Source organism: Notothenia coriiceps, unplaced genomic scaffold, assembly GCF_000735185.1.
Source record: "Notothenia coriiceps isolate Sejong01 unplaced genomic scaffold, NC01 NC01_scaffold00037244, whole genome shotgun sequence".
NCBI lineage: Eukaryota > Metazoa > Chordata > Actinopteri > Perciformes > Nototheniidae > Notothenia > Notothenia coriiceps.
Window position 1 is genome coordinate 8,450,507 of NW_011369945.1, and position 25,117 is coordinate 8,475,623.

General features: G+C 42.4%; 3 protein-coding genes across 4 annotated transcripts in view; 1 reads left to right on the plus strand and 2 right to left on the minus strand.

The window, feature by feature from the left end:
- Window positions 1-625: 625 nt before the first annotated feature.
- On the minus strand, window positions 626-6,490 carry LOC104964601 (SEC23-interacting protein). Its single transcript, XM_010793430.1, has 14 exons — window positions 6,300-6,490; window positions 5,097-5,602; window positions 4,335-4,542; window positions 4,032-4,225; window positions 3,813-3,902; window positions 3,612-3,732; window positions 3,147-3,236; window positions 2,915-3,056; window positions 2,280-2,488; window positions 2,100-2,197; window positions 1,785-1,958; window positions 1,551-1,646; window positions 1,307-1,468; window positions 626-1,232 (listed from the first exon to the last, which is right to left on the minus strand). Exons 1-14 carry the CDS (start codon window positions 6,430-6,432, stop codon window positions 1,053-1,055), a joined length of 2,403 nt encoding a protein of 800 aa, XP_010791732.1. The 5' UTR covers window positions 6,433-6,490; the 3' UTR covers window positions 626-1,052.
- A 426-nt stretch (window positions 6,491-6,916) lies between these two features.
- mcmbp (minichromosome maintenance complex binding protein) lies at window positions 6,917-15,713 on the plus strand. The gene is made up of 16 exons (XM_010793431.1): window positions 6,917-7,089; window positions 7,944-8,035; window positions 8,144-8,284; window positions 8,414-8,455; window positions 8,539-8,628; window positions 8,764-8,899; window positions 9,289-9,434; window positions 10,042-10,139; window positions 10,211-10,380; window positions 12,760-12,883; window positions 12,992-13,109; window positions 13,200-13,365; window positions 13,503-13,636; window positions 14,243-14,407; window positions 14,579-14,667; window positions 15,503-15,713. Exons 1-16 carry the CDS (start codon window positions 7,032-7,034, stop codon window positions 15,627-15,629), a joined length of 1,896 nt encoding a protein of 631 aa, XP_010791733.1. The 5' UTR covers window positions 6,917-7,031; the 3' UTR covers window positions 15,630-15,713.
- A 136-nt stretch (window positions 15,714-15,849) lies between these two features.
- Window positions 15,850-25,117, minus strand: part of inpp5f (inositol polyphosphate-5-phosphatase F) — a 22,724-nt gene continuing 13,456 nt past the window's right edge. For both annotated transcript variants that reach the window (XM_010793433.1, XM_010793432.1), the window contains exons 14-20: window positions 24,632-24,749; window positions 24,316-24,514; window positions 24,147-24,218; window positions 23,989-24,062; window positions 23,668-23,796; window positions 23,477-23,564; window positions 15,850-19,454 (exon numbers count right to left, since the gene is read on the minus strand). In XM_010793433.1, coding sequence (XP_010791735.1) covers window positions 18,308-19,454; window positions 23,477-23,564; window positions 23,668-23,796; window positions 23,989-24,062; window positions 24,147-24,218; window positions 24,316-24,514; window positions 24,632-24,749 — 1,827 coding nt within the window. In that variant the 3' untranslated portion in view covers window positions 15,850-18,307. The remainder of the gene's footprint in view (window positions 19,455-23,476; window positions 23,565-23,667; window positions 23,797-23,988; window positions 24,063-24,146; window positions 24,219-24,315; window positions 24,515-24,631; window positions 24,750-25,117) is intronic.

The window sequence follows — 25,117 nt, forward strand, 5'->3', positions numbered from 1 at the left end:
CGTTAAAATGTTACAAAAAAAAAAATGAAAAAAAAAAAACGAAACGGAAATTGTCCCGTCGTCTCGCTTAGCCGACAAGACAATCGTAAATAAATATCCCACCAAGTCGACCGCCACACCAAATTTTTTTTTCTTTTCCCTGAAAAACACACAAAATACAAGTGTATAAACAAAGCGAAACGACTACCCAATTGTCTCTTCTACACCCAATTTTATTACTTTCTCGCGTCCAATTTTCTACAGATTCCGTACGTCGCGTATAGGATATCACACCTGGGTCATAATCACAGATTTATTGTACATTAGTCTAAATAAAGCGCGGTAACTCTTAATATTGGATTTATGACCTGGACTTAAACTTACAATCCGTCGGGGAGGACATTTATGTAAAAGGATTATAAGTGAAACAAAGTTATTCAACTTTTTATGAAAACAGCAGTACACATGTACGACATTCTTCACTGTACTTTACAAATCACACCCAGGGACTTATTCCGGTGTGAACACGATCTGTACTTAGTTCATCAGAACTAAAGAGTTCTGATGAACTAAATTCTCATGAGCCTTTGTGGGAAAAGTACTGCGGTGTGAATGCGCCTTAGGTTTCAGTGACGATATGAAATGTACACCACTCACAAAGATGCATGACTTCCTTTAATATGGATTCAATTGAATGACAAATGTAATGAGTTAAGTGATCATTTAGGAAATAAGACTTTTTTTATACTTTACAAAAACCTGAAGCAATTGGAAATGTTTGGATCATCTACTACGCAGCCACCATTGAAATCTAATTCTACAAATATTATAATAGTAAACATATTAGAGAATCCTGTCTGTATCTGCAACTGCAAACTATTACTGAAAATAATAAACAGACATAAGAAAAATTTACAAATGTTTGAATGTCAACGTTATAAATGAAGCTCTGGGATATCCGGTAAACCCTTATTTGGACAGAGTTGCACAAAAGAACGATACAAAAGTGATACAACTCAATAAAGCAAAAATAACGTTGGAGCGGCTGCAGCTGAGAAGCAGTTATTAAGGATTTAAAATATGGAAGAGCTGCATACCGGATGGTAGATATTGAAGAACCCCTGGCACGTGGGCAGCTGGTACGCCTCCTCGATCTTCTCCAGTCCTCGGACCGTCAGGAACATGCCGATGGGAGAACCCAGGGCGAAGAAATTCATCGGCTCAAAGTCCAGAGCGTGGTAGACCACCGACACCTGCAGAGCAACACATGTTCTTTATCTATCAATTCAAATTCAAGATCAGCTTCAACGTCCGCCTCCACAGCTACCTGTCCAGTGCCGACTTCAAAGTAGTCGTAGTCGACGTGGACGTGCATGCTGTTGCCCACTGGGAGCACCGAGGACTCGGGGGGAGCTTCAGCAGCTGGTGGGGGGGACGCCGCAGCCTGGCTGACCTCGGCTTTCTTCTCCCGGGCCGCCTGACGTGCCGCCTGCCGAGGAGAAACAAAGACAGTGATGTTAACCGTCACCGTCTGTCTGCAGTCTCCACGGTTACTGCAGAGACTAACCTACCTGCTTATTCTCCCTCTCTTTGACAAACTTGGCGATCTTTTTCCGGGGACCCAGCGGGATTGCCATCTCTTTCATGTCGTCGATTGTACACATCAGCTGGAAAAAGCGTGAAAAAGGGACGATCAGCATCTTATAAAAGTGAACATTTGTGAATGTATTACACCAATGTCTGGATTATTTAAAGTGGTGTTTTTTACTTTATGACAAAAAAGCAAAGGAGGCTTTTGTTCTTACAAAAGATTCTGCATCAATCTTCTCCTCATCAAAGGTGCTCTTGTACTCAGACAAGCCCAGATTTTCCAGCATGGTGGAGAGATCCTCTAACTCCTCCTCCTCATCCTCTTTTGGCTCCTCTCCCACAGCTGGAGGGGTGATCGCATTGTTTCTCTGCGTCACGGGGGCTGCCACCTGATGCAAGAGCCAGAATTCACATTTATGTATTGTACGTCAAAGAACTAGAAACATTTAGAATAAATTATTACATGAATCACATCGAGGGGGAAATACATATTCTATGTTTTTCATTATTCATGTTAACTAGTGAATGACCTGTTTGGTTTCTCCGTTGGCAGTGGGTATGATTGGCATGGTCGGTGCAGAGGAGGCGTTCTTCTGATTTGACAACAGGTCGAAGAGAATCAGAGAACCTGAGGAGGAAATGGAATCTAGGTGAAAAACAGAAGGAACAACACATGCCAGTGAAAGCTAATCCATCTGCTGCCTTATTACCCAAGCTGTGTCCAGCAACTGATATGCGACCTCTGTAATTGGGGTTCCTCTGCATGAACAGGGCGTACAGTCGGTTAATCTCGTGGGAAACTGTGTCCATGATGGTCTGGCAGTAAGTGGGACTGTTGTAGAAAAGCACGTCTAACAAAGTCTCGTTTGTAAAGTGACGTAAACGTCCAGTGCTTGGCAACGTGATCTTCTTGATCCTCCTGCAAAGAAACAAAAATGAGATTATAATTGATCAAATATTACAATAGAAAGAAGATTAAAGGGCAGGACTGTTGGTATTATGTTTTTCTTAATGTTTTATTCCTCTGAGACAAAGAGCTCAATTTCTGTTCAAAAAAGACTAAAACCAAACTTAGTTTCACTGGGTTCATTACAAGGAACCCAAACACTGTACCTTATTTAGTTTCAAATCACATACAATGTCCTGCTGCTGCTGCTGAGTCACAACAGCACCAATTAAGTATTATTCCACAATATAAAACAGTCCCCAGCTGTACAGCTCTTCTCTGTTTTTGGATTCATCATTCACTGTGGAGGCATCTGAGAAGTTAGAGACCCATGTTGAGTTTTTGATACACAAATGGTCATTTTGGGTGTGAAGTATTCCCTCATCCTGCCCTCCTCACCTGTCCACCCCGGTAGCATCTCCATGCAGAGCCGTGTGCCACTGCACAGGGAGGAACTCCACCCGGCTGATGGTCTGCTCGTCCAGATTCTTCTCAAAGTGACTGTGCAGCAGCTTCAGAGACACGCTGCGGAAGTCGTCCACTGAGAGCACAAAGGAATTGTTCAGTTAACCACATAAATACCTTCATGGAGGAGATTCACTGACTAAAGGCCTGACTGTCTGGCACTCACCGCACTCCACCATGCTCCTGAACCTCAGGTCACACACGGGGCCGATTCCATGAACCATGAACACCAGATGATCTACTGACGGGAGCTCCCCTGGAAGAGATGAACAGGTTGGAAATGTTGAATTTGACTTCTACACCTTCACTTATCGCCATGGTTACATCTGCACATATAACCTGAACTGTTTGCAATTAGGCTGCAATCCATTCACAACATGATACCTCAACGTTTAATCTGCTATGACTTTTGTAGAGTTGATTTATTTAATTATATATAAATATCTATATATTCATTGTTTGTGTCTTTTTTCCTCATCATATTTGTTGTGTGCCTTTAACAGGATTTATGCCCAAACTAAAGCATTAATTAACTGTAATGCGACTTCACTGTCTTTAATGATGTCTGGAAGCTTTAGTGACATAGTACAAATGTAGTTTTATTCTAAAATTAAATAAAGAACTTCACTACCGTCTGGCACTTCATCATGGTCATCATCGATCCCTCTCTTCACCACTCGGGGCCGGGTCTGCCCGTCCTGAGTCGTGCCCCACTCATCCGGCATGGAGGATGCTTGAAACTGCACAATCACCTATGGAAGAAAAGTACTTTTAAACTAATAGGATTTATTATCACAAACACAACCTTGTACAATAATCAACGATGGTTTACCTTCGGATTGTGCATGACAATAGTCTCCCCAGATGGAAACTCCAGTCTGCGGTGCCACTGGTTGGTGGACACAGCCTTCTTATATTCTCCCTAAAGTTAAAAACATGCTACATTACAATACATAGTAAAAGAATAGAGTCGATAAAGGACTGGATGAAAAATGTAAATGATTGATAAACACAAGATCTGTTTCTGGATCAATGAAGTAGTGGTACAAACCTCCAGCTTCTCACTAAACTCCTCAGAGTAAGGAATGAAGCGACTGTCCGTGTCCCCCTTGTAGAACCAGCTGCAGCGCCGGACCTCCGTGGGTTCCTCTTCCCAGAACACCGAGGAGCGCATGCGGTCGTAAAGCTGCACGTCGTAACGCCCTCCATCCGTACGTATGATCACATTCTCTGGGTCTGGTTGAACTGGAAGAATAAAAGCATCAGAACAGATCACAGTTTCATTAAGAGCACCAACACGTTCTGATTTCTCTGTAGAGAAACATTCCCACTAAATTAGCACGAGTCACCTCACCTGAGTTATACGTCTCCTCCAGCTGAAGGGAGTCGATGATGCTGAAAGGAAGCCAGACGCTCTTTGACTCCACTTGCTTGCAGTAGAACCAGTGAGGCTGAACAGGCTCGTAGATGTTGTAGTTGTATTGCATCATGGGACCAGCAGGAACCACGGCTCCAGCAGTGGTGGGTGGAGGCGGAGGCCCTTGGTACTGTGTGGGAGGAGGCTGAAGAAGGAATACTAATTATAAACTCCTCTTCAATAATTATGATGTTATTTGAGGCATTTTATTTATTAACCTAACTAGAAAAGTGCACTTTCTCATATCTCAGCTCCCTTCAAATCCATCCGACAACAAAGATAACACTTGAGTGCATCACAACTTATCCATATCTTGGAATGAATCTGCAGATGCTTCAGTTCAAGGTCAACATGTGAAATCTATAGCTTGTTTTAAGGTTAAGTGATTTTCAGAAATTCTCATTTACTACTGAAGCAGTTGTTGATCAGCCTGTTACGGGGAGTGAGAAGTCTGCAGTCAATACTTGTATAGAACAGCAAATACACTGGGTTATTCAAACAGTGTTAATCCCTGTAACCACTCCTTGAATTTACAATTCACAAATTAGGGCAAACTAATTATTTGGCTGATGGACAAGACACACAGAGAGACAACAGAACACATTATCTCCAATAGGCTTACGCCCAGTGGAGATAGTATGAGTTTAAGTATCTTAAAAAAAGCTAAACCAACACAGTCACTGATAAGCTGATATGTACCTTTGTGAATGAGGGGCCGGACATAGGGAATGTCTGCGGCGGAGAGCCAAGGGAGTATGGATTCTGCTGAGGTGTGTGTGTTGGCGGCAGGACCTCTGGAGCTGGAATATAGGGACTGGCTCTGCTGCTGCTGGCGGTGTGTCGGTACGGGTTATGACTCTGTTGCTGCATCTGGGGAGGTGGTGGGGTCATTGAGGCGGGGGGAGGAGTGTGACGGCCCATAGCGCTCTGGTAAACTGCATTGCCAAACGCCTGAGGAGAGGGGTTCATCTGTGAAGCTGGAGGGGCCACCGGGGCCATGCCCATACTGCTGGGAACAGAAACGGGCCCTGCTGATGTTGGGGCTGCGGAGAGGGCCGGCGGGGGGCATGGTGCCTGGCCGATGGCTGCGAACGGGTCACTGCTGGTTGAGGGGCTGGAAAAGTAGTTGAATGTAGAGGGGGCTGTCCCATTCCCAGAGCTCTGTCCTAGAAAGCTGTCTTCTTCTCCAACATCAGTCGAGTCTTCTATTAAATCAAAACAGAAAATTGAAGTTTAGCACATTTACTTGTGATTCTGCAAGGGACAGCCCAGGTAAACGTTTGATAAAATGGACATCAAAATTATGCAGGGCCGAGGTGACATCTTAAAATGTCATGTTTTCTCCTAATGTTTGATTTTTACTCAATTTACAAGCATCATATTCTCACAGTAAAGACATTTAAATCAGTGATTACACATTTACATTATTAATCAATCAACGTTTATTTTTCTGGCAAATGTATTTAATAAACTGGTTAGAATTGGAGGAGGAAACTAAGCTCTATATAACAGTACATCAGCTGTCACAACACAGACCTTACATTGAGGATTATGTGGAAGCGGAAACAAACAGCAGCTAATGGCTCATAGATTTGATAGAAAAGGACTTGTAAAATAACTTCGATAGCAAGATGTGGCCAATTTAAAGACAGGACATGTTTTGATCATATGACTCCCAAATAGCTTCACATCCTCTTCATGTCACATCAGACAGAGGACAGTCTGACCAAAACACATCACTGTCAACAGGCTAACCTCTCAGTCAGCTCATACGCGCTGTTTAACCTTCTTTTACACTAAATGACAGCTTAAAGCAGCACAGGAACTGGGCTAGCTGTTAGCTTAGCCTGCTAACGACACAGTTAATGTTTAGACATTTTCTCAGTCGGTATTGCTGCTTACCTCCTGACAATACCGCCGGACCAGTGGCCTGACTCACTGGCATGAAAGGCAGGTTGAAGTTAAACTCCGGAGCGCCGCTGAACAGTAAATTTGCACTGGTGTTGGCAACATTATTAATTCTCCTATCTGCCATTTTCCCTTGAATTACACGTAGCCACTACTGGCGCAGGCAGGCAGTAAACGCTCAGGTCCAGGGAAAGCTTGTCCCTGCCCTCACAGATTTTCACAGATCTCCAACTCATTAACAGAGTTAACACAGCACGACATGTTGTTTGTAGATCTGCGGAAATCGTGCAGGTCCTTTGACAGCACTTCGTTGGTTGTAGGAAAACCAAACACTCTCACACACTACTGCCACCTACAGGCCAACAAGATTAGCTCCAAGGTGACATTATAACCTTTTAAATATGCTAAATAACAAACTGATATTATTGATTTATAATAGTTTAAAATAAAAAGTTTATTATTTTTAGTCTCACTTTACAGGCAACCTTAAATCAAATCACCTAACCCACTGAGGCACAGTAATTCAGAAAGTGTGATAGCTCCGTGCTCCGGATTGACCCTGTAAACAAAACAAACGAGTAACGCTCTTCGACTGGTGACGCAAATTTCCCGCCCTGACTTCTGCCATCCGGTGTGTGCCGAAAGTCAACAAAATAGAGTTTTCCCAGAGATTTTATTCTGCTATTTAAAATAAAATATTGTTGCGATTTTTGTCAGCGGCCAACAATGCCTACCACACATGACTGGATTAACAACCCTCTCGGTGTTGTTGAAGGGATGTTCGGTAAGAGACACACCGGAACTTCTCTCCTTGACAGCTAACTTTAACGCGTGAACCTAGCTAGTTAGCTTTATGGCTACTTACCATGCTAACTACCATGCTCATCCCTTTTAGTCTTTTTCAATCATTCAGAAATGGCTAATAACTTAGTTGTGTGCTTTAACTGCCGATGCTGCTTTGTTGCAGCTTGTATGAGCGCATTGTTTCACTTTTCTTTACAAGAAGTGCTGGGTTTGTAGTTTGGTTTGAAGACCTGTGTGCACACATCCAACAATTCACAACATGAGGCATTCACGGGTCTAAAGTTTGTTAAAGTAATTTAAAACGTTCTTAACTTCTCTAACTTCTCTTAACACTTAGTGACAATAACTATTGTTTCAGAAACGCATTGCTCCATAAAAATTACACGCATAATTATTTCTATCTTTATCCCATGCTTACTTTATTTGATATTTTAGCCCATCTAATGTCTGGGATTCTCAAAGCCAAGGTATGCTGTTATTAAAGGTTTAAAAAGAAGTAAGAAGGGAAGATATGCAACATTTCTAGACTGAAATAAAACATTTTCATGTTTCTTTTATTTAATTTATTCAGATGTATTTTATCCATATACATTATTTTTTTAATTATTCATTTTGTTTAATAAAATAGTAATAATTTGCCTATTGTTCTTCTGTTCCAATCTGAAAGGACAATCCTATATATTTTATGTCCATCATTTTATATCTTTGAATGTGCATGGTTCTGACATATAAATGTATAATCTTTTTTGGATACAACTTTTTCTAATATTCTGACCAATTAAAGATTTTGTCACTTTAAGTATCATATAATGCTCTTGTTATTTATGTTTCCAGCTGCTTCCCAGAACAATCCGAACTCTGGATGGGAGGCGAAAGCGGTTGAATTCTTTAAAGATCACCTGAAAGAGAAGGAAGCTCAGACCTGGGTAATGCAGCTTGCAGATCCTTTCGACTGTAAACTCCTCAAAGAGCCCTGTCAATGTCAAATGCTCTTTCAGTTCCTGCATTTGACACCAGTCCTTATTCTATCGCAGGTCCCCTCTCTGAACGATGTCCCGCTGCACTACATGAAGCCCAACAGCCTGGTGAAGTTCCGCTGTTTAATCCAAGACATGTTCGATCCAGAGTTCTACATGGGAGCGTATGAGGCTGTTGATCCCTCTACAAAGGCAAAAGTAAGCGCTTCATTGTCTCCTGTGCAGATATTTGCAATTACAATCCTCTCATGTGTCCAGTTTTTTGCATTGATAATGTGTTTGATGTCATCACATTTGCATCTAATTTTACTTTCTGGCTATCCTCAGGTGTTGAAATGCGGGAAGTACAAAGATGTGATGGAATGTGGGGTAAGTCCCTCTCCACTAAGAGATATTAAACATACCTCAATGTAGCTTCAGCTTTGCTAACAGAAAACATTTTCTATCTCCAGGTGGATTTGAACTCCAAAAACACAGTGACTGCAGAGAGACAGACTTTCTACTGCGTGCCAATCCCCGGAGAGAGTCCCTGGGTGAAAGAGATATCCTTATTTGTCCAAATTGTGCGTTTAAAAAATTGTGATTTCCCTTGAACAGGGTTTGGTCTTTTGTTCTTTGCTGGACCCAACAAGTGTTTTTGAAAACTGCTCCCTAGTTGTTCCTTAATTCTGTCGCACAGCTATGCTAGCTCAAGCCAAGCGAGAGTGGTTCCGTCCACCTCTTATGTTCCGACGAGACAGAAACGCAGCTATGAGGAAGACGATGACATGGACACACAGCCGCAGCCGCAGAAGCAGAGGGAAAAGCATACTGGTGTGTAAACATGGAGTAGAATTCAAAAACAGAAGTGTCTTGTTCCCATAAAGACATTTTGCAACCAATCAAATTCACATTGGAAGGTAGTGTTTTACTGCATTATGATCAATTAGTCCCTTTATCTGCTCCAGCATGCGTCTCCTCCTCTGACATGTATAACACACGTATTAGTGATGTTAGGGTTGCCTCTAGGCACTCTGGGAGATTGTAGGACACTGCTAACTGCAGCAGGGGTAGAGACAGGTTGACGGAAAGATGAGCTGTAAATAATTAAAAAGCTCTGATTTATTTGACATTTTTATATATATATATGTTGATATGTAACAATTACAGTATATTGTGTGTTTTTTGGCCATGAATGTAGACTTTTCCCTGTCTCACTGCAGGTCTTCAGAGTCCAACAGAACACCATGGCAACGGTGAGTGTAAGCGGCGGGAGACAGAAGCTCCTTCCAACCAGACGGCACCTGCCTCCCACCTCGACCTCAACTTCCCCCTGCCCGGAGAGAAAGGCCCCTCCTGCCTCGTCAAGGTGTGTATTCTTTGGTCTATGTATTTCTTATCCTCCCCAATTACATTTTGCACTGAATTGTGTTCAAATGTGTACTCAACTACTGAAAACCCTAACTTAAAATGTACAGCATGTGTTTATGTAAAGAGTTGTTGCTGAATGTTTTAAAGTAATCAAAATCAGGAAATAAATCATGTTTTACTCCAAAAAAGAATCAGTCACCTTCAAAGATTATTATCTGCTCAAGTTGACTTGCAACCACATATTCATTTTGTGTAGTTTGTATATAGCCCGATCACATCTTGTTCACAGATCTTCCTAACTGTATATTAGTCCGAAAAGGCTTATTTAAATGTCCTTAAAACTGTATCTTGTGGGAAAGGGGTGTTAATAATAACTGCAGATTCATCACACTTTCATCATTTTAATTTTGGTGTAGAGTTATAGAATTTTGCACGTTCCCATGAATTAAACAGAATTGTAGCCTTGTTTTTTTCAAGAAAATCCATGATATGGACTGGAAAGTCTCAGTGAGGGTATGAAATGACGAGGAGTTTTCAGAGACCCCACTGTTCTCAGCAGACTCTCCAGTGGAGAGCAGAAGCTAACAGGTGTGTGTTTTCGGCAGGTGTACGCAGAATGGGACGGCTTCAAACTCAACGACACACTGGAGGTCTACGGGATCCTCTCCGTCAGCCCCGCTCTCAGCGCTCTGGCCGACGAGAAGTAAGAGACAGCATTTAGTTTACTTTCCCTTAAGTGCTTATCTGCTGCTCATTCTTGGCGTGTTCACACAGAGACGTCTCCTCCTCCTTCCTGGACCCGGCGGATTCCATGGAGACGGCGGAGGAGCAGAGGGTGCACTGCCCGCCGGCCTCGCTCGTGCCTCGCCTCCACATGCTCTACGCCAAGCCTCTGCCGCACAACAACCCCCTCCTCCCCCCCACCCTGGAGGACAACAGTGCCTGTAAGGACACATAGTTTTCTGTGGTTTTGTGTGTGTGCATACGGCTGCAAATGCCAGTATCAAGAATATTTGCATCCCCTCATTTTGTTAGAGGCCCTTTTACGCTTTTTGCGGGTTTACCTTTCCTGTGTATCATTTTCTAATGAGGCAAACAAACACTGACGGATCACTGTCTTAAAGAGATCTGGGGAATCATTTACTCATCCTGCTGCAAACAGTTTGCATCTCCACACTTTTTACACAGATGTAAACAAGCCTAGCTGCTATTCATCTGTTTAGTGTAACGTGCTGCTTTATAGAAGTTCGTTTTGACACATGTTTTGAAATGCAAGTGCAGAGTAGAAGTGGATATTTTTAAATAGCCTGGTGTTGTCAGCTCAGCAAACAGGATTGTTGAAATGTGCCATCCATACCAAACCAACATGGGAGCTTTTTAGTGAAAAATCACCAAAATACAATTTGGATTTTGATCACTTCAATAGGACAACACATCCTTAGACAAATGTTCCCTACCTGTGTTGCCTTCTCTTGCTTACACTGTATTCATGTATAATCTGAATCTAGCTGCACCGCTTCTAAAAGTTAAAAAAGGTACTTTAAGTTCAAAAATCATCATAAATGTATACAAAGTGCCTTTTCATGCTGAATTACACACTGTGTAGATGCTTTGTGATCCTAATTACTATGCTGTGTATTTGTACACTTTGAGTTCAGATCTTTACATATAAAATAAGGAGACCACTCCAAATTGTTGTTAAATCTCAATCTCTACGTGTATGGCAGCCATTCCATTCCAGTGTCTGCTGAACTCCAACACAGAGAAATGTGGTCTGTATTTTATAGAATAAAAGAATGTTCATTTACTCAAACTAATACTATAAATAGTAAAGCCAGAGAAACTGATAATGCTGCAGTGGCCTCTTGATGTTTTTCCAGAGCTGTAAGTAGGTGTTTATTTTACTGCTGAAATGATGCCTCAACTAATTGTCTTAAAGAGCAACTTGCAGGGTTTTTTTTTACTACATTTATGCTTAACCGTGCCTGAAAATTACAATTCAAAATGTTAATGCAGGATTTGATATGTTTTACAAGACATAAGGGCAGAAATTCAGAGGAAAAGGAGCCGTTTTGAGCTCTGCTACTAAAAACTGCTTTTTTTAACGTCAAACGTGTCATATTACGTCACATGGGGGAGTTAACTTTCTCGGACTCCTTCTCTGCCCAATCCGCGGTAGTAGTTTGTAGTTGGTTTGAGCGGTTGTGATTTAGTGAGCTGGTATTTTTTCTGTAATTTTACATTGCATTTCACCATTTGTAATCATGGTGAGCTTGTGTTTATGCAGGTTGCACAAACTCAAGCCTGTCAGGACATCGAGTCCACAGTTTCCCTCACGGGAAAAGGACCGGAGCTAGCTTTCGTTCCCGGGTGCGTTGTGCGAGGTGCATCCACCTCCCTGCAGCACATACTCTCCACAGCTGAAGCCTATCAAAAAAAACGTTTACAGGAAATCCGTATTCTCTCTCGCTCTCGCTCCTCTCGCTCTGTCTTGTTGCACCGAAACGTAGGTGGAGTGCATTATTAACGGCTGATACTTGCGCATTAGTTTCTGTTATGGATCAGTATCAACAGTCCTTTACAATGTTGTGATGTGATTGACGTTAGCTAACATTAATTAGTTAATTAACATTAACTGTAGCTAACGCCACTGGTCACTCACCAAGACAGCTGTCCTGTTCTCCACTGGTTCTCCTCACACCAAAGCTCCATTTCTCGCCGATGGCCGTTATTTTTTCTAATCCTTGGCTGCTCCTGGTCTCTTGGACGCCTAGCAGGCTCATAATTATAATCATATGCATTTGAATATATATGTTCAACCTCTTCTGTGTCAAAACTAGCATTGTGATCCATGTTTATTCATACGTTAGACCGGCCGTCACGTGGGGAGGCTTTTTTTATGCTGAAGTAAAAATGTCTTACAAAAACGACGCCAGATGTCACTGTATACTTCTGTATATTTTTTCTAACATCTAGTGTATTCATCATTTTCCTACACATTTATTCACTGGTGTGTTTAACCTGCAAGTTGCTCTTTAAGATGAAATCTAATACTAACTAATAGGTTAATAGCTTTCTCTGTGCCACACTTAACTAAGCTATTATGAAAACCCACATTTAAACAAATGCTCATCATACATTGTTAGTAAGTCAAATGATCTATGGCCCTTTGCTCTGTGGAAACAGAAAAAAGAGGCCATTCTTTTTGAAATTCATCCCTCCTGTGAAAATGTCCAACAAGAGTAACAATGTTGTGAATGTCCTCCACAGATGCCTTCAGTTACCATAGAGACCTGTTGTAACTCTCTGTCCTTCCTCCTCAGTTTTATCGTCCACCCTGAGCGAGATGGCTGCTGTCAGGGCGGAGCTGCTCACATACTTCACTCACATCCTGCTGGGAGATGCCCTGGCTGCCGAGTATCTCATCCTGCATCTCATTTCTAACGTGTATGTGAAGTTCAGTCTGGAATGTTCAACCGTCCTATCTTTGTTTTGTGTCTTCCTGAAAGCCAAAAGAGGTATTTTTAATTCCACATTATGGTTGGTTTCTTGTAGGTACAGCAGAAGGGATGTTCTCCCTCTGGGAAAATTCTCCTTGAACCTGAGTGGCTGTCCTACGGTCTCCTCGTACACTGAATGCCTCTACCAGGTCATCCAGCAGCTGGTGCCTTCTGTGAGTGAATCCAAGCAACCGCCACTACTTTTCTATCCACTAATGTTGGGTTTAAATGTAAGACACTAAAAGTTGTTTCCCCCTCTGCAGTCGTTCTATCTAGCCATGAGCCTCCAGAATATGAACCAGATGAAGTTCGTGCCAAAGAAGGACTATGTGGCCAACCGGCTAGTGAGCGGAGCCCTGCAGCTGGCCAAACACACTTCCTTGTTCCTGGACGAGATCCAGCTGGAGCAGGGACAGCTGGACACGACAGGTGAGGCATCTAGACTCCACGAGGGGACGACACTGAGAGGACGACCGCTGCAGATAATGTCCAACTGCGGCCTCTGTTAGTGTGATTTGAGTGTTCTGACACAAACCAGATTTGTTTTCTTTGTTTTTGTCCTGTAGGTGTGCATAACATCACAGCCCTGGGGAACCTGATCTCGTGGCAGAAGGTTGATTATGACTTTAATTACCACCAGATGGAATTCCCCTGCAATATTAACGTGCTCACCGTGTCAGAGGGCCGCTCGCTGCTGCCGGTGAGGACAAAGAGGGATGGGGCGTGCAACCGCAGGACAGAACAAATCTCATGGCACGGCCAGGGAGGGGGTTAGGTTTCCTGCAGGCTCTCGTGAGACGCGTCTGACGCTGGAGGTTGTCTCCGGCCGCTGTCATTGGTTGGCCGCAGCAACAACCCAAGCGGCGGAGGCTTTAGCCCGGGTCTCACTCTGTTGCGAACAGCCTGAGGAATGTGCTGTGTGCTATTCCTGTGTGTTGGTCTAACGTGTTGCCATGGCGGCAGCTGTGTGCCACAGGAACAATCCTGGGAGAGGCGGCAGGCTCGGCACTGTATTAGTCGTGCAGCGAAGGGCAGCGCGCCGTAAACAACTCCCAGGCTGGTTAGATGTGCCCGCCTGTGTTTACAGTGAACACTATCAGCTGATGATCAGTCTGACCCTCCAGCTGCTGCAGAGCTTCACGGTCGGAGCGCTTTGCTCCTGTCTGGCCTGATATTAAATGTGCACACGCCTGTCAGAATAAGCGTGTGCAAACAGCATGCAGAGCTTGATATGTATAGCAACACCTGTAAAAAGGTGAAGTTCTTCCCTTACACGATGCCAACATTTCTTCCTCTATCTCCACAGTCGGACTGCCAGATACACCTACAGTCTCAGGTCGCCCCCCCCAACATGGAGGAGTATCTGAGCAGCTTGCACATGCACCCGCAGGCTTCACAGCTCAACAAGTTCAGGATGTACCTGAGCGTGGCTCGGCTGCTGGACTACAGCATCTCTGACGAAATGACAAAGGTGAGTGCCATGGGGAAATAAGCAGCAGTCACAAATCAAAGTCAGTGTAATTAATTGTTTCGAAGGGTAGTTGTTCCCATCAGGCCTGTGTGTTTCCATTGAATTAGCAGTGAGTTATCATCTGTCCGCCTCAGTGTCCTTTAACTGCCTTTTCCTTTCTGCTGTCCTCAGTCAGTTGAGGATGACTTTGTAGATATGAGGAAGGACGACCCTCGGAGCGTCTCCGCTGAGGACCTCCACAGTATGCTGGTCGTGTCGAGGTGGGCTGTCAATAACCATTCCACCTACATTTCATTTAATGAGGAGAAAAAACTTCTGGGTCAAATACAGCCATAAAGTTTATATGAATTATCTTTAACTGTCTTTACTAAATATTCATTGATTTTTCGAAATCCAAACTATTTAAAATGTGTTTATATAATGCCACCAAAGAAAAGGGAGTACTTTCTGTAGAGTGAATGTTTAAGGGATTTTTAGAAGTCTGTGATATGTCAATGATTAGATTTTTGATGCATTGCATAAGACAATAGCCAGGATAATGGCATGTGTTTGCTCTATAGCTCTAACATGACAAAGTGTCTCGATATGGTATAAAAAAGTACCGAAAAGACTTTGGAAGCCAGGGCTCTTGGTTGAAAGCCCGATATAATAGAATGCATGCAAAAGTTAAAACCAATAATGTTGATCATACAGCTTTAGGGTCCTTTATGGGAGCTGAGGTTAAAGCTCACACCCTACCCTATCAATAACACCGCTATAATGATCGATCACACTGAAAAGCCAGAAATGTAGATGCACAAGGATTACATTTATATAAGCTCCTTTTTTTGGCATTGCTTAACTTTTTATCTAGTGAGAATAATAAACAACAGTATATAAAGCCTTCTTTCAAAGAAGTGTTAAACAACAAGACATCATGACCAACAATGGAAATGCCAGATATGACATAAGCAGGGACATTCACTTTAAGGGTGAATGCAACCAAAAGAGTTGTGAAATACGTTGACTTGGTGTTTGTCTGACAGAGGCCAGGAAACTGTTTTGTTCTCCCAGTATTTGGTGTAGTTGTGTGTCTGACTGACGGTGTGTCTGCAGGTTGCTGTCTCTGAGCCTGGGGCTGACGTCTCTTTGCACTGACAGCTGGCTGAGGGCCAAACACATCGAGGTGCTGCGCAGGAGCCGCGTGGAGCAGCAGAAGTGTCTGAACGGCAACGAGCCGTGATCACACCGCGAGGAAACAAGACGCCTTCTGTTTTTCTTTTTGATACCTAAAAAAGTTTGTAATAAAGATGTTTTTCATATGTCATGGTTTACGTCATATTCAACTTATTTACAGAACTGAGATGCAAATGAGATTTAGATATACCTTCACTTTAAACAGTCTGAATTATTTCTTTAGTCAGTATACATTTTGTTATCAAGTAACACACACCCAAAGAGGATAAGAATAAATAGGATACTTTAATATACAATACAATCTCAGTACACCCTGGAAAACAATGACAACAGTCAGTTGGTAAAGAGGAAAGTAATGAGTACGGACATTCAGATGATATGGTACTAATGCTAGAAAATGTGCTAAAACAGTGCAAATCAAATGCTTTAAGACCTCTAGTCACATGTTTTTTTTTGTCATGGTCAGGGGTCCTATTAAGAGGGGAGGTCAACCACAGACAAAAAAATCAAGAGGTGGTTGCAAAGCACTTGGTGTAAAAACAAAACGGAAAGGAGAAAATCTCACCCAGCAAATATAGGATCATATAGAGCTATGCCATCTGTTGCATATAAAACCAGGCACCAAGACTGTTGCATTGTGGTCTATATCGGGAATGTTGAGGATTATTGTTCCTTTGAAATAAACACAGCAAGTTTGGGACAGAAATACGTTTCTGCTCTGCTTGAGAACTGCTCCAATGTCCTGCAGTTAATATTAAAAAAAGAAAAACACCTTCCAACCTCTGCATTCCACCCTAAAGCTTTGGCAGCACCACTCTATCAGCAGGTCATAACTATATAATGTCCCTGACCATATTTGTAGTCAATCAAATATACAAGTATTTGCTGGTGAGCAAGCCGACTGAAGAAAACAGGCAAATAGAACACAAAAATATGAAACGTGCAACCGTTTATCTTGGGATATTTCATCTTGAAGCAAATCTTAATATTATTTATCATAAATAGACACGGATATACACAGCAGCGTGATGAGGTGGTGGAGGAGGACAGTAACATTTAACGGGTGAAACCTCTCTATTTGAGGTTAACGGAACGACATGTACAATATAACAATGTTTACGGCTTTATAGCATATAAATATAACTAGGACTCTAAGCTCCCAAATACCAGCAGCATACACACTCCAACCCACTGCTTTACATGTCCAAAAACCCGCTCATTTCCATGGAGAACGATTGTGCCCGTGGATGAAATATCCCTAGATAAAGCTTGATGACAAAACCCTGAACATGATTTTTTTTTAATACAGTACAACAATGTAACATGTAAAGAATGGACTTTAAAAAGGTAGATTTTGCCATAAATACCTGATATACATAATCCCACTTCAATTCCCTGTTAAGGCAAATAAGATTTCAGTTTAGGGAGTGCATAAAGCGTCAGTGTTTCGAATAATTGGATGGGTGCAATTGCATATATAACTACTATATGCTACTCTCCTGACATGCGACGTCAATGTACAACGCTGGCCGAGGACTCAAACAATCCCTCATAAAGTACAACCATTATCGGATCTATCAAAATCAATTTCCAACCAGCAGTTTTCTGGTTATTCAGGGTCAGTATGGACAGTGCTGGGCGTTCCTTTCAAAATATAATTCTCATACCTCTTTGAACACGTTAAGATGCCACCCTACCATCAATACAAAAACGCTTTAAAGGAAGGCTCTACTCAGGGAACAGATACGATACTCACTGTACATATCAACAACCAGGAAACTCTTACTAAGGTCTTGTGTATTCATGATTTCTAGAAAGGTATATCCTCTAATTTACATGTGACAACATTGATTTTACATAGGAGAACTACGTACAGTATGTCGTCTGGCTACTTTCTGAAAGCTATGCAAAGGAGCGTTAACACACAATTGTCCTTTGAGGAAAATCCCAAAAGATTTTTGGTCGGGTTCTACAACAACATGTTACAAATCGAAGGTTATTACGAGATCTATATCACAAACGCCGATAAGTGACCTGCACATACAGGGTGACGTACGGTATAAGATAAAGTCAGATTGGTCTTTCAACGTACAGCTACTATCAACCTGCCTTGTTAAACTCAGTTAGCCTTAACCTCACATGCAAGCACTGTGGGTATAATTACTTTAGTGTCATGTTTACATGCACAAAAATACTCTGCATACCACTTTGGACGTACGGTTTAAAATATCTTAAAAACGTGTTATTTATGTCTTAAGTTGAGCATGATAAGAATTTCCTTGCAAAAATTCACAAACTATGCACTTAATCGGCAGCGCTATTTCTAGATTTATATAGTATTTGGATGTACATACACTTATTTATATCAAATGTTCTATAAAATTGGAACATGGGAATCATAACTCCTGACATTGCGCGTGTTGCGTGGCAAAAATGGATATGAGCTAACCGTCATTAGATCAAAAAGCTAGACAAGATAATCAGTGCTCTGTTAAGAACAAGGAATCCATAATTATGTGCATGTAAACATGGTCACTGTCATGTTAGGCCTCGGTTTATATTTCTAAATTCTGTACAATAGTCATCAACACAGGCAGGATTAACTAAAGGGCAAATTCAACAGCGCATTTCTTGGCCGAGTAGTGACGCTAAGTGCAAGCTTTTGTTACTGCTACCATACAGGAGGCTCCTACACGACTACAACATCCTGCTACAAGGAAAGCACTAGATCTGAATGATCCTGGTCTGGCACTGTGTAAACATTGCCTTCAGCTCGTTCTCTTGGGCTTCGTTGACAGTATCTGGCTCCGGGCTTTTCTGGACCTTCGCCACGGCAAAGTTGATGCCCTGGGTGAGTCCCGCCTGGGTGAGGCTGGCCACCTGGACCATGGAGCTCTTGATCTTGGCAAAGGGGGAGACTACTCGGCTGCCGTTGCTGTCTGCGGGTGAGGGGCAGAGGCTGCCCTCCATCTGGGAACAAAGGCTCCTCTGAGAGCCTCCTGAGGCCGCGGAGCTGGGCTTCTGGACGGAGAGGTGGTTGGAGCTGGAGGTAGTGGAGTCGACGTCTAGCTTGGAGGGCCTTGGGAGCTGGGGCTCTTCCGGGGCCGGTGGTTCGGAGCTGGGCTGCTTCTCAGCGTCTGCTAGGGTCTTATTCTGCACAGGCACCGTGAGGACGGCAGCTGGTGGGACCTCTCCAAACACCTCCACAGGTTTGGTCTGTGCATCCTGGACAAACTGGTGGCAGTAGGCATCAATGGGAGTACCAAAGTCGATCAGAATGGCTTCTTCTGCCACCGAGGCGTCCCCTGGGGACTTGTCGTCGCTGTCTTGAGAGGGGCTCTCCTGCTTCCCGTCGCAGCCAGTGACCCTGATAGCAGAGGGGACATTTAGCTCCACGCTGCCGATAGACTGCGAGCGGCTGCCCAGTCGGGGGTGCGATGCTACAATGCCGCAGCTGGGAAGAACATAGTCCACGTTTTCTAAAGAGCCAGAACACGGTAGCTCTGTGTCGGAATTATAGGAGTCAGAGTCGTCGGAGATTTCAGAGTGGCCGTCAGCCATGTCTTTCAGGGCTGCTGCGGAGTTGTTATCCGATGTCTCCAAGCTGCTGTCTGACTTCCACAGGTTGACATGCATAGTTGGCTTCAGGAAATTTACTTTTACATCGGGTTTAGAGAAGTTTCCCAGCCTCCCGAGGGGCTTGAAGGGGCCAATGTTTACGTTTGTCTTGGTCTGTTTGACTTTCTGGTTGAGGGAGGAGAATTTGTTGAGGAGGAAACTTTTGCCCTGAGCCAGACCAGAGCTGCCCGTAACCTGGTCAGCAGGTTTGCTCTGGATGCCCATTATATCTTCATGGGGTTTACTCTGCCGCCTGGAACACAGAAACATAACAAAGTAAGAGTTGTGCTTTGATGGCCAGCACGTGGGTCTTTTATAAATCAGTCAATAATTAACTGTGTAGCTGAAAGAAAGACAGCTAGAACAAAAATGAAGCCATTGAAACCTATTAAACCACATTTTTGAATATTGGGCCAATACAGCATACAATCTTTAATTGTAATATATCAGGCATTACATCTAGAGCAGGGGTGCTCAACCAGTCGATCGCGATCGACTGAGATTCCCAGTCGATCGTGAGATGTGTCTAAAAATAGAACAATATTATTCTGTTTTATCGTTAATGTCCTATAACATAATCTTGGGCACTTGAACGCATCAAAGCTTTGTGATTGGCGTGACCCCATGTATCGGGGGGTGGCTGGTGGGCAGTGAGTGGGCACTAGTTAGCTGACGTTGTCCGTGTCAACAGGAGTGCAGTCCTCCGACAGATCGAGCAGGGGGACAGATCGGGTAGTGACCATAGACTGTATATATAAATGGACGTAGGGTCCGTGACATCACCCATAGGATTCTGCAGAGTTGTGGACTCCCGATCACCTAATCACCTAACCGATCTGCAGTGCGCATGTGCGAGATGGTCCGCCATTTTGAAACCCAAGTAGGACACTTGACACAGTGGCTTTTGGCAAAGCTCAAAAAGAAAACTCGTGAGATTAGTTATTATTATTACAACGTGACTTCACTATTATTTAACAACTATTTTTATTGGGTTCTTTTATTTGGGGTTAAGTACATTGTCAGAATAAGTGAGAAATGTATGATCGCTGTCTAACAGAAGTTAAATTCATTTCTCACTTATTCTGACAATGTACTTAACCCCAAATAAAAGAACCCAATAAAAATAGTTGTTAAATAATAGTGAAGTCACGTTGTAATAATAATAACNTGAGCCAGTGTGTTTTGGTGTGAGTGTGGATGCAAACGCATGCCTGTTTGTTTGTGTGTGTGCAGTCACCTGTAGGGGAGAGCGGGGTAATGTGGGACACCGGGTAATGTGAGACACCCGCTGTAACTAGGCAAAGAAANGAGAAATGAATTTAACTTCTGTTAGACAGCGATCATACTGAATAAATATTTACTGTGAATGTATGCAAAAATGTATGGCATATAGCTGTCTAACAGAAGTTAAATCCATTTCTCACTTATTCTGACAATGTACTTAACCCCAAATAAAAGAACCCAATAAAAAGAGTTTTCTTTTTGTGATTTGCCAAAAGCAACTGTGTCAAGTGTCCTACTTGGGTTGCCGTCCGGAGTTGTCCAATATGGCGGACCATCTCGCACATGCGCACTGCAGATCGGGCAGAGCGGCAGATCGGGTAGTGACACTCATATCTATGGTGACACTGGCCATCTGGAGAATCTGGAGAATCACAGAACAGCCGGTCGTCAAGAGCCGGCTCGATTCGCTGACGGCCGTCACCTCCCTTCATTTTTTATGTTTTAAAAAAGGCAGCATTGAAGTTGCACCGACAGAGGTCCGCCGTTTCCCCGCAGCGAGGCTCCCCCCCAGTGTACAGTTCGCTAGCACCCCCGCCCCCCTCTCTATTTGGACTGGTAGATCTCGGCAGACTAGCAACTTTAAAAGTAGCTCTTGGTTAAAAAAAGGTTGGGCACCCTTGATCTAGAGAAGGGCTATTTAATTACACATTCATTTGGGCCAGATTTTATAACTACAAAATTCAGCTGGGCCAGACATTCAGCGGCCTGTAAAAAGCGGGTAGTGACACATTTTAAACCAACACATATTACTGCGATGAAAAAAATGCAATTTTTATTCATTGTTTATCTAACAAAGGTAGGTCAAAAAGTGCATATAAACACAACAAATTTGCATTAATTTAACAGAATCTGAAAAAAAAGTGCACAGTTGTAGCATTACATTTGTTTAATAATAATTTAAAAAATAAATAATAATCTCAGTACACCGTCGCCGTGATAAGTATGTTAAATTAATTTAGTTAATATGCCTAGATTGCCTACTCTCAAAGTCATGTATTATTTTATTGAGTCAATCATATAATACATTCACCGTGCTTTACCTGAACCTCATCATGACACTAGAGAGGACGGCAGGATTGTAATTTCCCGTGTTCAGTGAATGCAGCAGAGGCAAGACACCAGATCAACCAGAGAGTTGAATGGAAATAAACATCTCTCTTATTGGCTGACAGGTACCTATCATGTGAGCCGTGACAATGTTTAAAATAAACTGTCAGTCGGACTCAGAGTTTTTGAAGATGGACATAAGAGCATTTGTTCTTAAAAAAGACGACAATTCTCAAGTGGTGGCTCACACAACAACCCCAGAGCCACCACTTGAGCCAGGAGAACAAGGTATGTAAATGTCAGTAAACTTGCAAGATATGCGAACATGTAAGCAAAGCATAAATTACAGCTACGTTGACGTTACTTTGAATCGCGGGGGCAAGCTAAACCGTTAGCAAGTAGCTATAGCTAGCCAGATATATTAAATAAACACTTTGTCATACAATCTAAATGTTGTGTTTTTTAGCGTTACCTGGTGATTTCAAAGAAAGCTCTCTGGGAAATGTTGTCTTACTGTTCGACATGAAGCTAGAAGCTACCTTACAGTACACAGTTGATCCGGAGTCCTGTCAGTTAAAGTGTTTCATAGTTAGCTTAGCTAAGCATCAACCTAGCACTGAAATATATGGATGTTATGTGACAGTATTTTTGAGAAAAAGTCAGCTGAAATGGTGACATGCCACTGCTTTACGTGTCGACAGCATGTTTGAACGTATTTGCAGCAGTAAATGTGGCTGTTTGGCCACTCACGTTGCCATAACAACACCTGAATTTAAATGTGCAACCTCTTTTTGTGACAGATTTTTACATGAAATTATAATTTTTCTGAATGATATTCCTAATGACAGCTAGTTTCTATGTGAACATTATGAGATGGACAGCCAGAGAGAATAAATGACAAACAGTTGTGAAATACTATATGACAAAACAAGAATACAGTTTAAAAGGAGAGTGATTTGTAAAATATAATAAAAATAAAATATGTTTACAGTTCTGTTTCCTATGGGTGTTGAGAGATTTATCCATAGATCTCTTAATTTTGCTCTCAAAGTGCACCAGATTGATGCTTTTAACTTCAATATTTAAAAAAAAATCTTCCCGGGGGAACATGCCCCCGGACCCCCCTAGCGGAGATGAGGACGCCCCTAGAGGATGTTAGGTCCACGGTGTTTACATGCTTATTTATACAATATGTGTGCTTATGCTAACATCATAAGACAAAAGTTGGTTGTGTGTAGTGAGAACGCGGTAGAGTGAGGGAGGACCCCAAGCCAAAGCTCGCTTAGGGCCGGCCCTGATTGTAGTTATATTATTTTCAAACACATTAAGACATTTAGTAATGTTTGCACTATGGGGCTAAAAAAAACATGCTATTTTCCTTGTTTCCAAACATTGTGTTTTTATGTGTTTGATGGAATGCATTTCAAATCTATGTTGTTACTAATGAAGACTGGAGAAATAAATCCCCCTAGTTTAAGTCAACACTAAATGCTCTATCTCTTCAGTGTCTCTTTTAATTAAAAGACCCCACATTTATAAAACAGTTATGTAAACAAACTGCTATGGGTAAACATTGTGAAAATGAAAGAATAATTGGCAGTCATGACCGGGACTGAAATAGGTTCAAATGTGTCCTATAAAAAAAAGGTAAGAAGAGGTTTTTGTTGCTTTTTTAAATCTCACCCTGCATAAAACATGCATCAAAATTAATGTTGTTGGAAAATCTAACTGGAATTCTTTTAATTCTTTTGATCTTTTTCCCATTGAAAAACAGTGATATTATGTTAAAAGCGTGATTTACAGGGGTTAAATCGTTTTTCAATGATTTGGTCGTTGTGATATTTAAATTAATTACATTTATATGACGCAGAAATGTTAACATCATAGCAGACTTTTAAAAGTGCAGCACATGGTTGAAAATGATCAATGAAAATGAGTACTCACCTCTCCAGCTTTTTTTCAACCACTAGCATGTCCAGCCCTCTGGTCCCTTTAGTTATGCGAAGCATTTCTGCTATGCATTGTAATGTGTCTGAAAGCATGTCACAAAGTCAGTCTCAACCTGTATTTGCAATTTACAATCTAAAAAGTTTGCTTCTCTTGGTGTTTAAATCACTTTAAAAATGACATCCTACCTTTCCCATCATCCTCAGGGTTTCGTGTGGCTGCTCTCAGCGTGTGGAAGTATCCACTGGTCTCTTCGCTCCTGTAATGCAAACGCATGCAGCAGAACTTGGGCTTCCCAAACAGAGTAGGCTCTGGACCTGCAAAAAAAGAAAACACAACTTGTAACTTCATTTTTTATTTTCTTGAATTTCCTTGCGTGAATCATGAGCGGAGATACTGCTGAAAGGTTAGTGAGAAACTGTTAAGCACACTTTTGGGAAGTGTTGGGTGACTCAGAGAGAGAGTGAACACGAAGAACCTTCACTTCTGCTTTGAGTGTAACTTCTTACCGATTTCGATCTTTTCCAATCCCTCTAAATTGAGGCGCTGGTATTGGTTGACTTTATCTGCTTCTTCATCGTAGCTACAAGAAAAAAGATGCAAACATTTATTAATCTATAGGAGTATCTGTAAGGAAACATTTTGGTGAATTTAATGTCAGACTTACTAAGCAATGTAATACGCTTTGTCAGACAGAAGCAGCAGCACGTCAACGTCTTTGCTGTTTGCATCAACAAGGCTGGTGGGTAATGAGAAAACCGTGAAAAGAGCCCTTCAGAAAATACTGAAAACACATTATAAATAGACAGAAAAAGACAGGGCAGCTAGCTACTAACCTCATGTCACAATTGATGAGGGCCCAGCCTCCGTGAAATTTCTCATCGTCAGGCAGCAGCAGCTGCATGTAGGTCTGCAGCAGGAGACCGACCTGCTCCTGCGCTCCCCTCTGGCTCTCGATCTCCTTCTCTTCATGCTCCTTCTCTTTACTGAAGATGGAGTACAGGTCCTCCGTCACTGGCAGGCCCATCATTAGGTCTACAGGGACAGCCAGAGGATTCAGAAGAGTCAAACCGAGCAGATTTTGGGACAACATGGATTAAAATATAGTTATATTATAATATATATTATATCTTTTGTGTGTTTTTTTCATACCGATTACGGATTGTCTGTAAGCATCCCTGAAGCGGTTCAGATAGTAGCGATTGGCTGAGTTCACGCCATCCTTCATCACACCAGCCAGTCTCCTCTCCCCCGTCCTGGTGAAGTCTCCCTGAAAACAGATCATACAGAGTCTGTTCAGTATGTATTCTGACTTGTCTTTGACTCGTCACCCTGTTTGAAAAGGGGGTTGTATCAGGTACTAAGTTGTTTTGTATTTTTTCTTCAAAGCCACCAGATTCCATTGAAAAAACTGTAATAAGCGCGTTCACACTTTCCCGTTTAGTTCCGTTAGTGCCTGGAATTTTGCGTTCACACCAAAAAGAGAACTTAGTTCCGAGAACTTTTACCCCCATTTTCAGTCCCTGCTAGAGAGGTGGTACTATCCTGGAGAGAAAAAAGTACCAATTTCGATTGGCTGGGCGAATTGCAAACCACGCCCCGTAAAACTCTGAAAGGTTTTGTGAAGCCGCCATTGTA

Coding starts and splice junctions, on each gene's coding strand:
- mcmbp (XM_010793431.1), top strand. CDS start 7,032: ATGCCTACCACACATGACTGGATTAACAACCCTCTCGGTGTTGTTGAA. Junction 7,090..7,943: donor TGTTGTTGAAGGGATGTTCG/GTAAGAGACACA, acceptor TTATGTTTCCAG/CTGCTTCCCAGAACAATCCG. Junction 8,036..8,143: donor AGAAGGAAGCTCAGACCTGG/GTAATGCAGCTT, acceptor ATTCTATCGCAG/GTCCCCTCTCTGAACGATGT.
- LOC104964601 (XM_010793430.1), bottom strand. CDS start 6,432: ATGGCAGATAGGAGAATTAATAATGTTGCCAACACCAGTGCAAATTTA. Junction 3,733..3,812: donor TTGTCATGCACAATCCGAAG/GTAAACCATCGT, acceptor TTTCTTCCATAG/GTGATTGTGCAGTTTCAAGC. Junction 1,959..2,099: donor CCAACGGAGAAACCAAACAG/GTCATTCACTAG, acceptor CTCTTGCATCAG/GTGGCAGCCCCCGTGACGCA.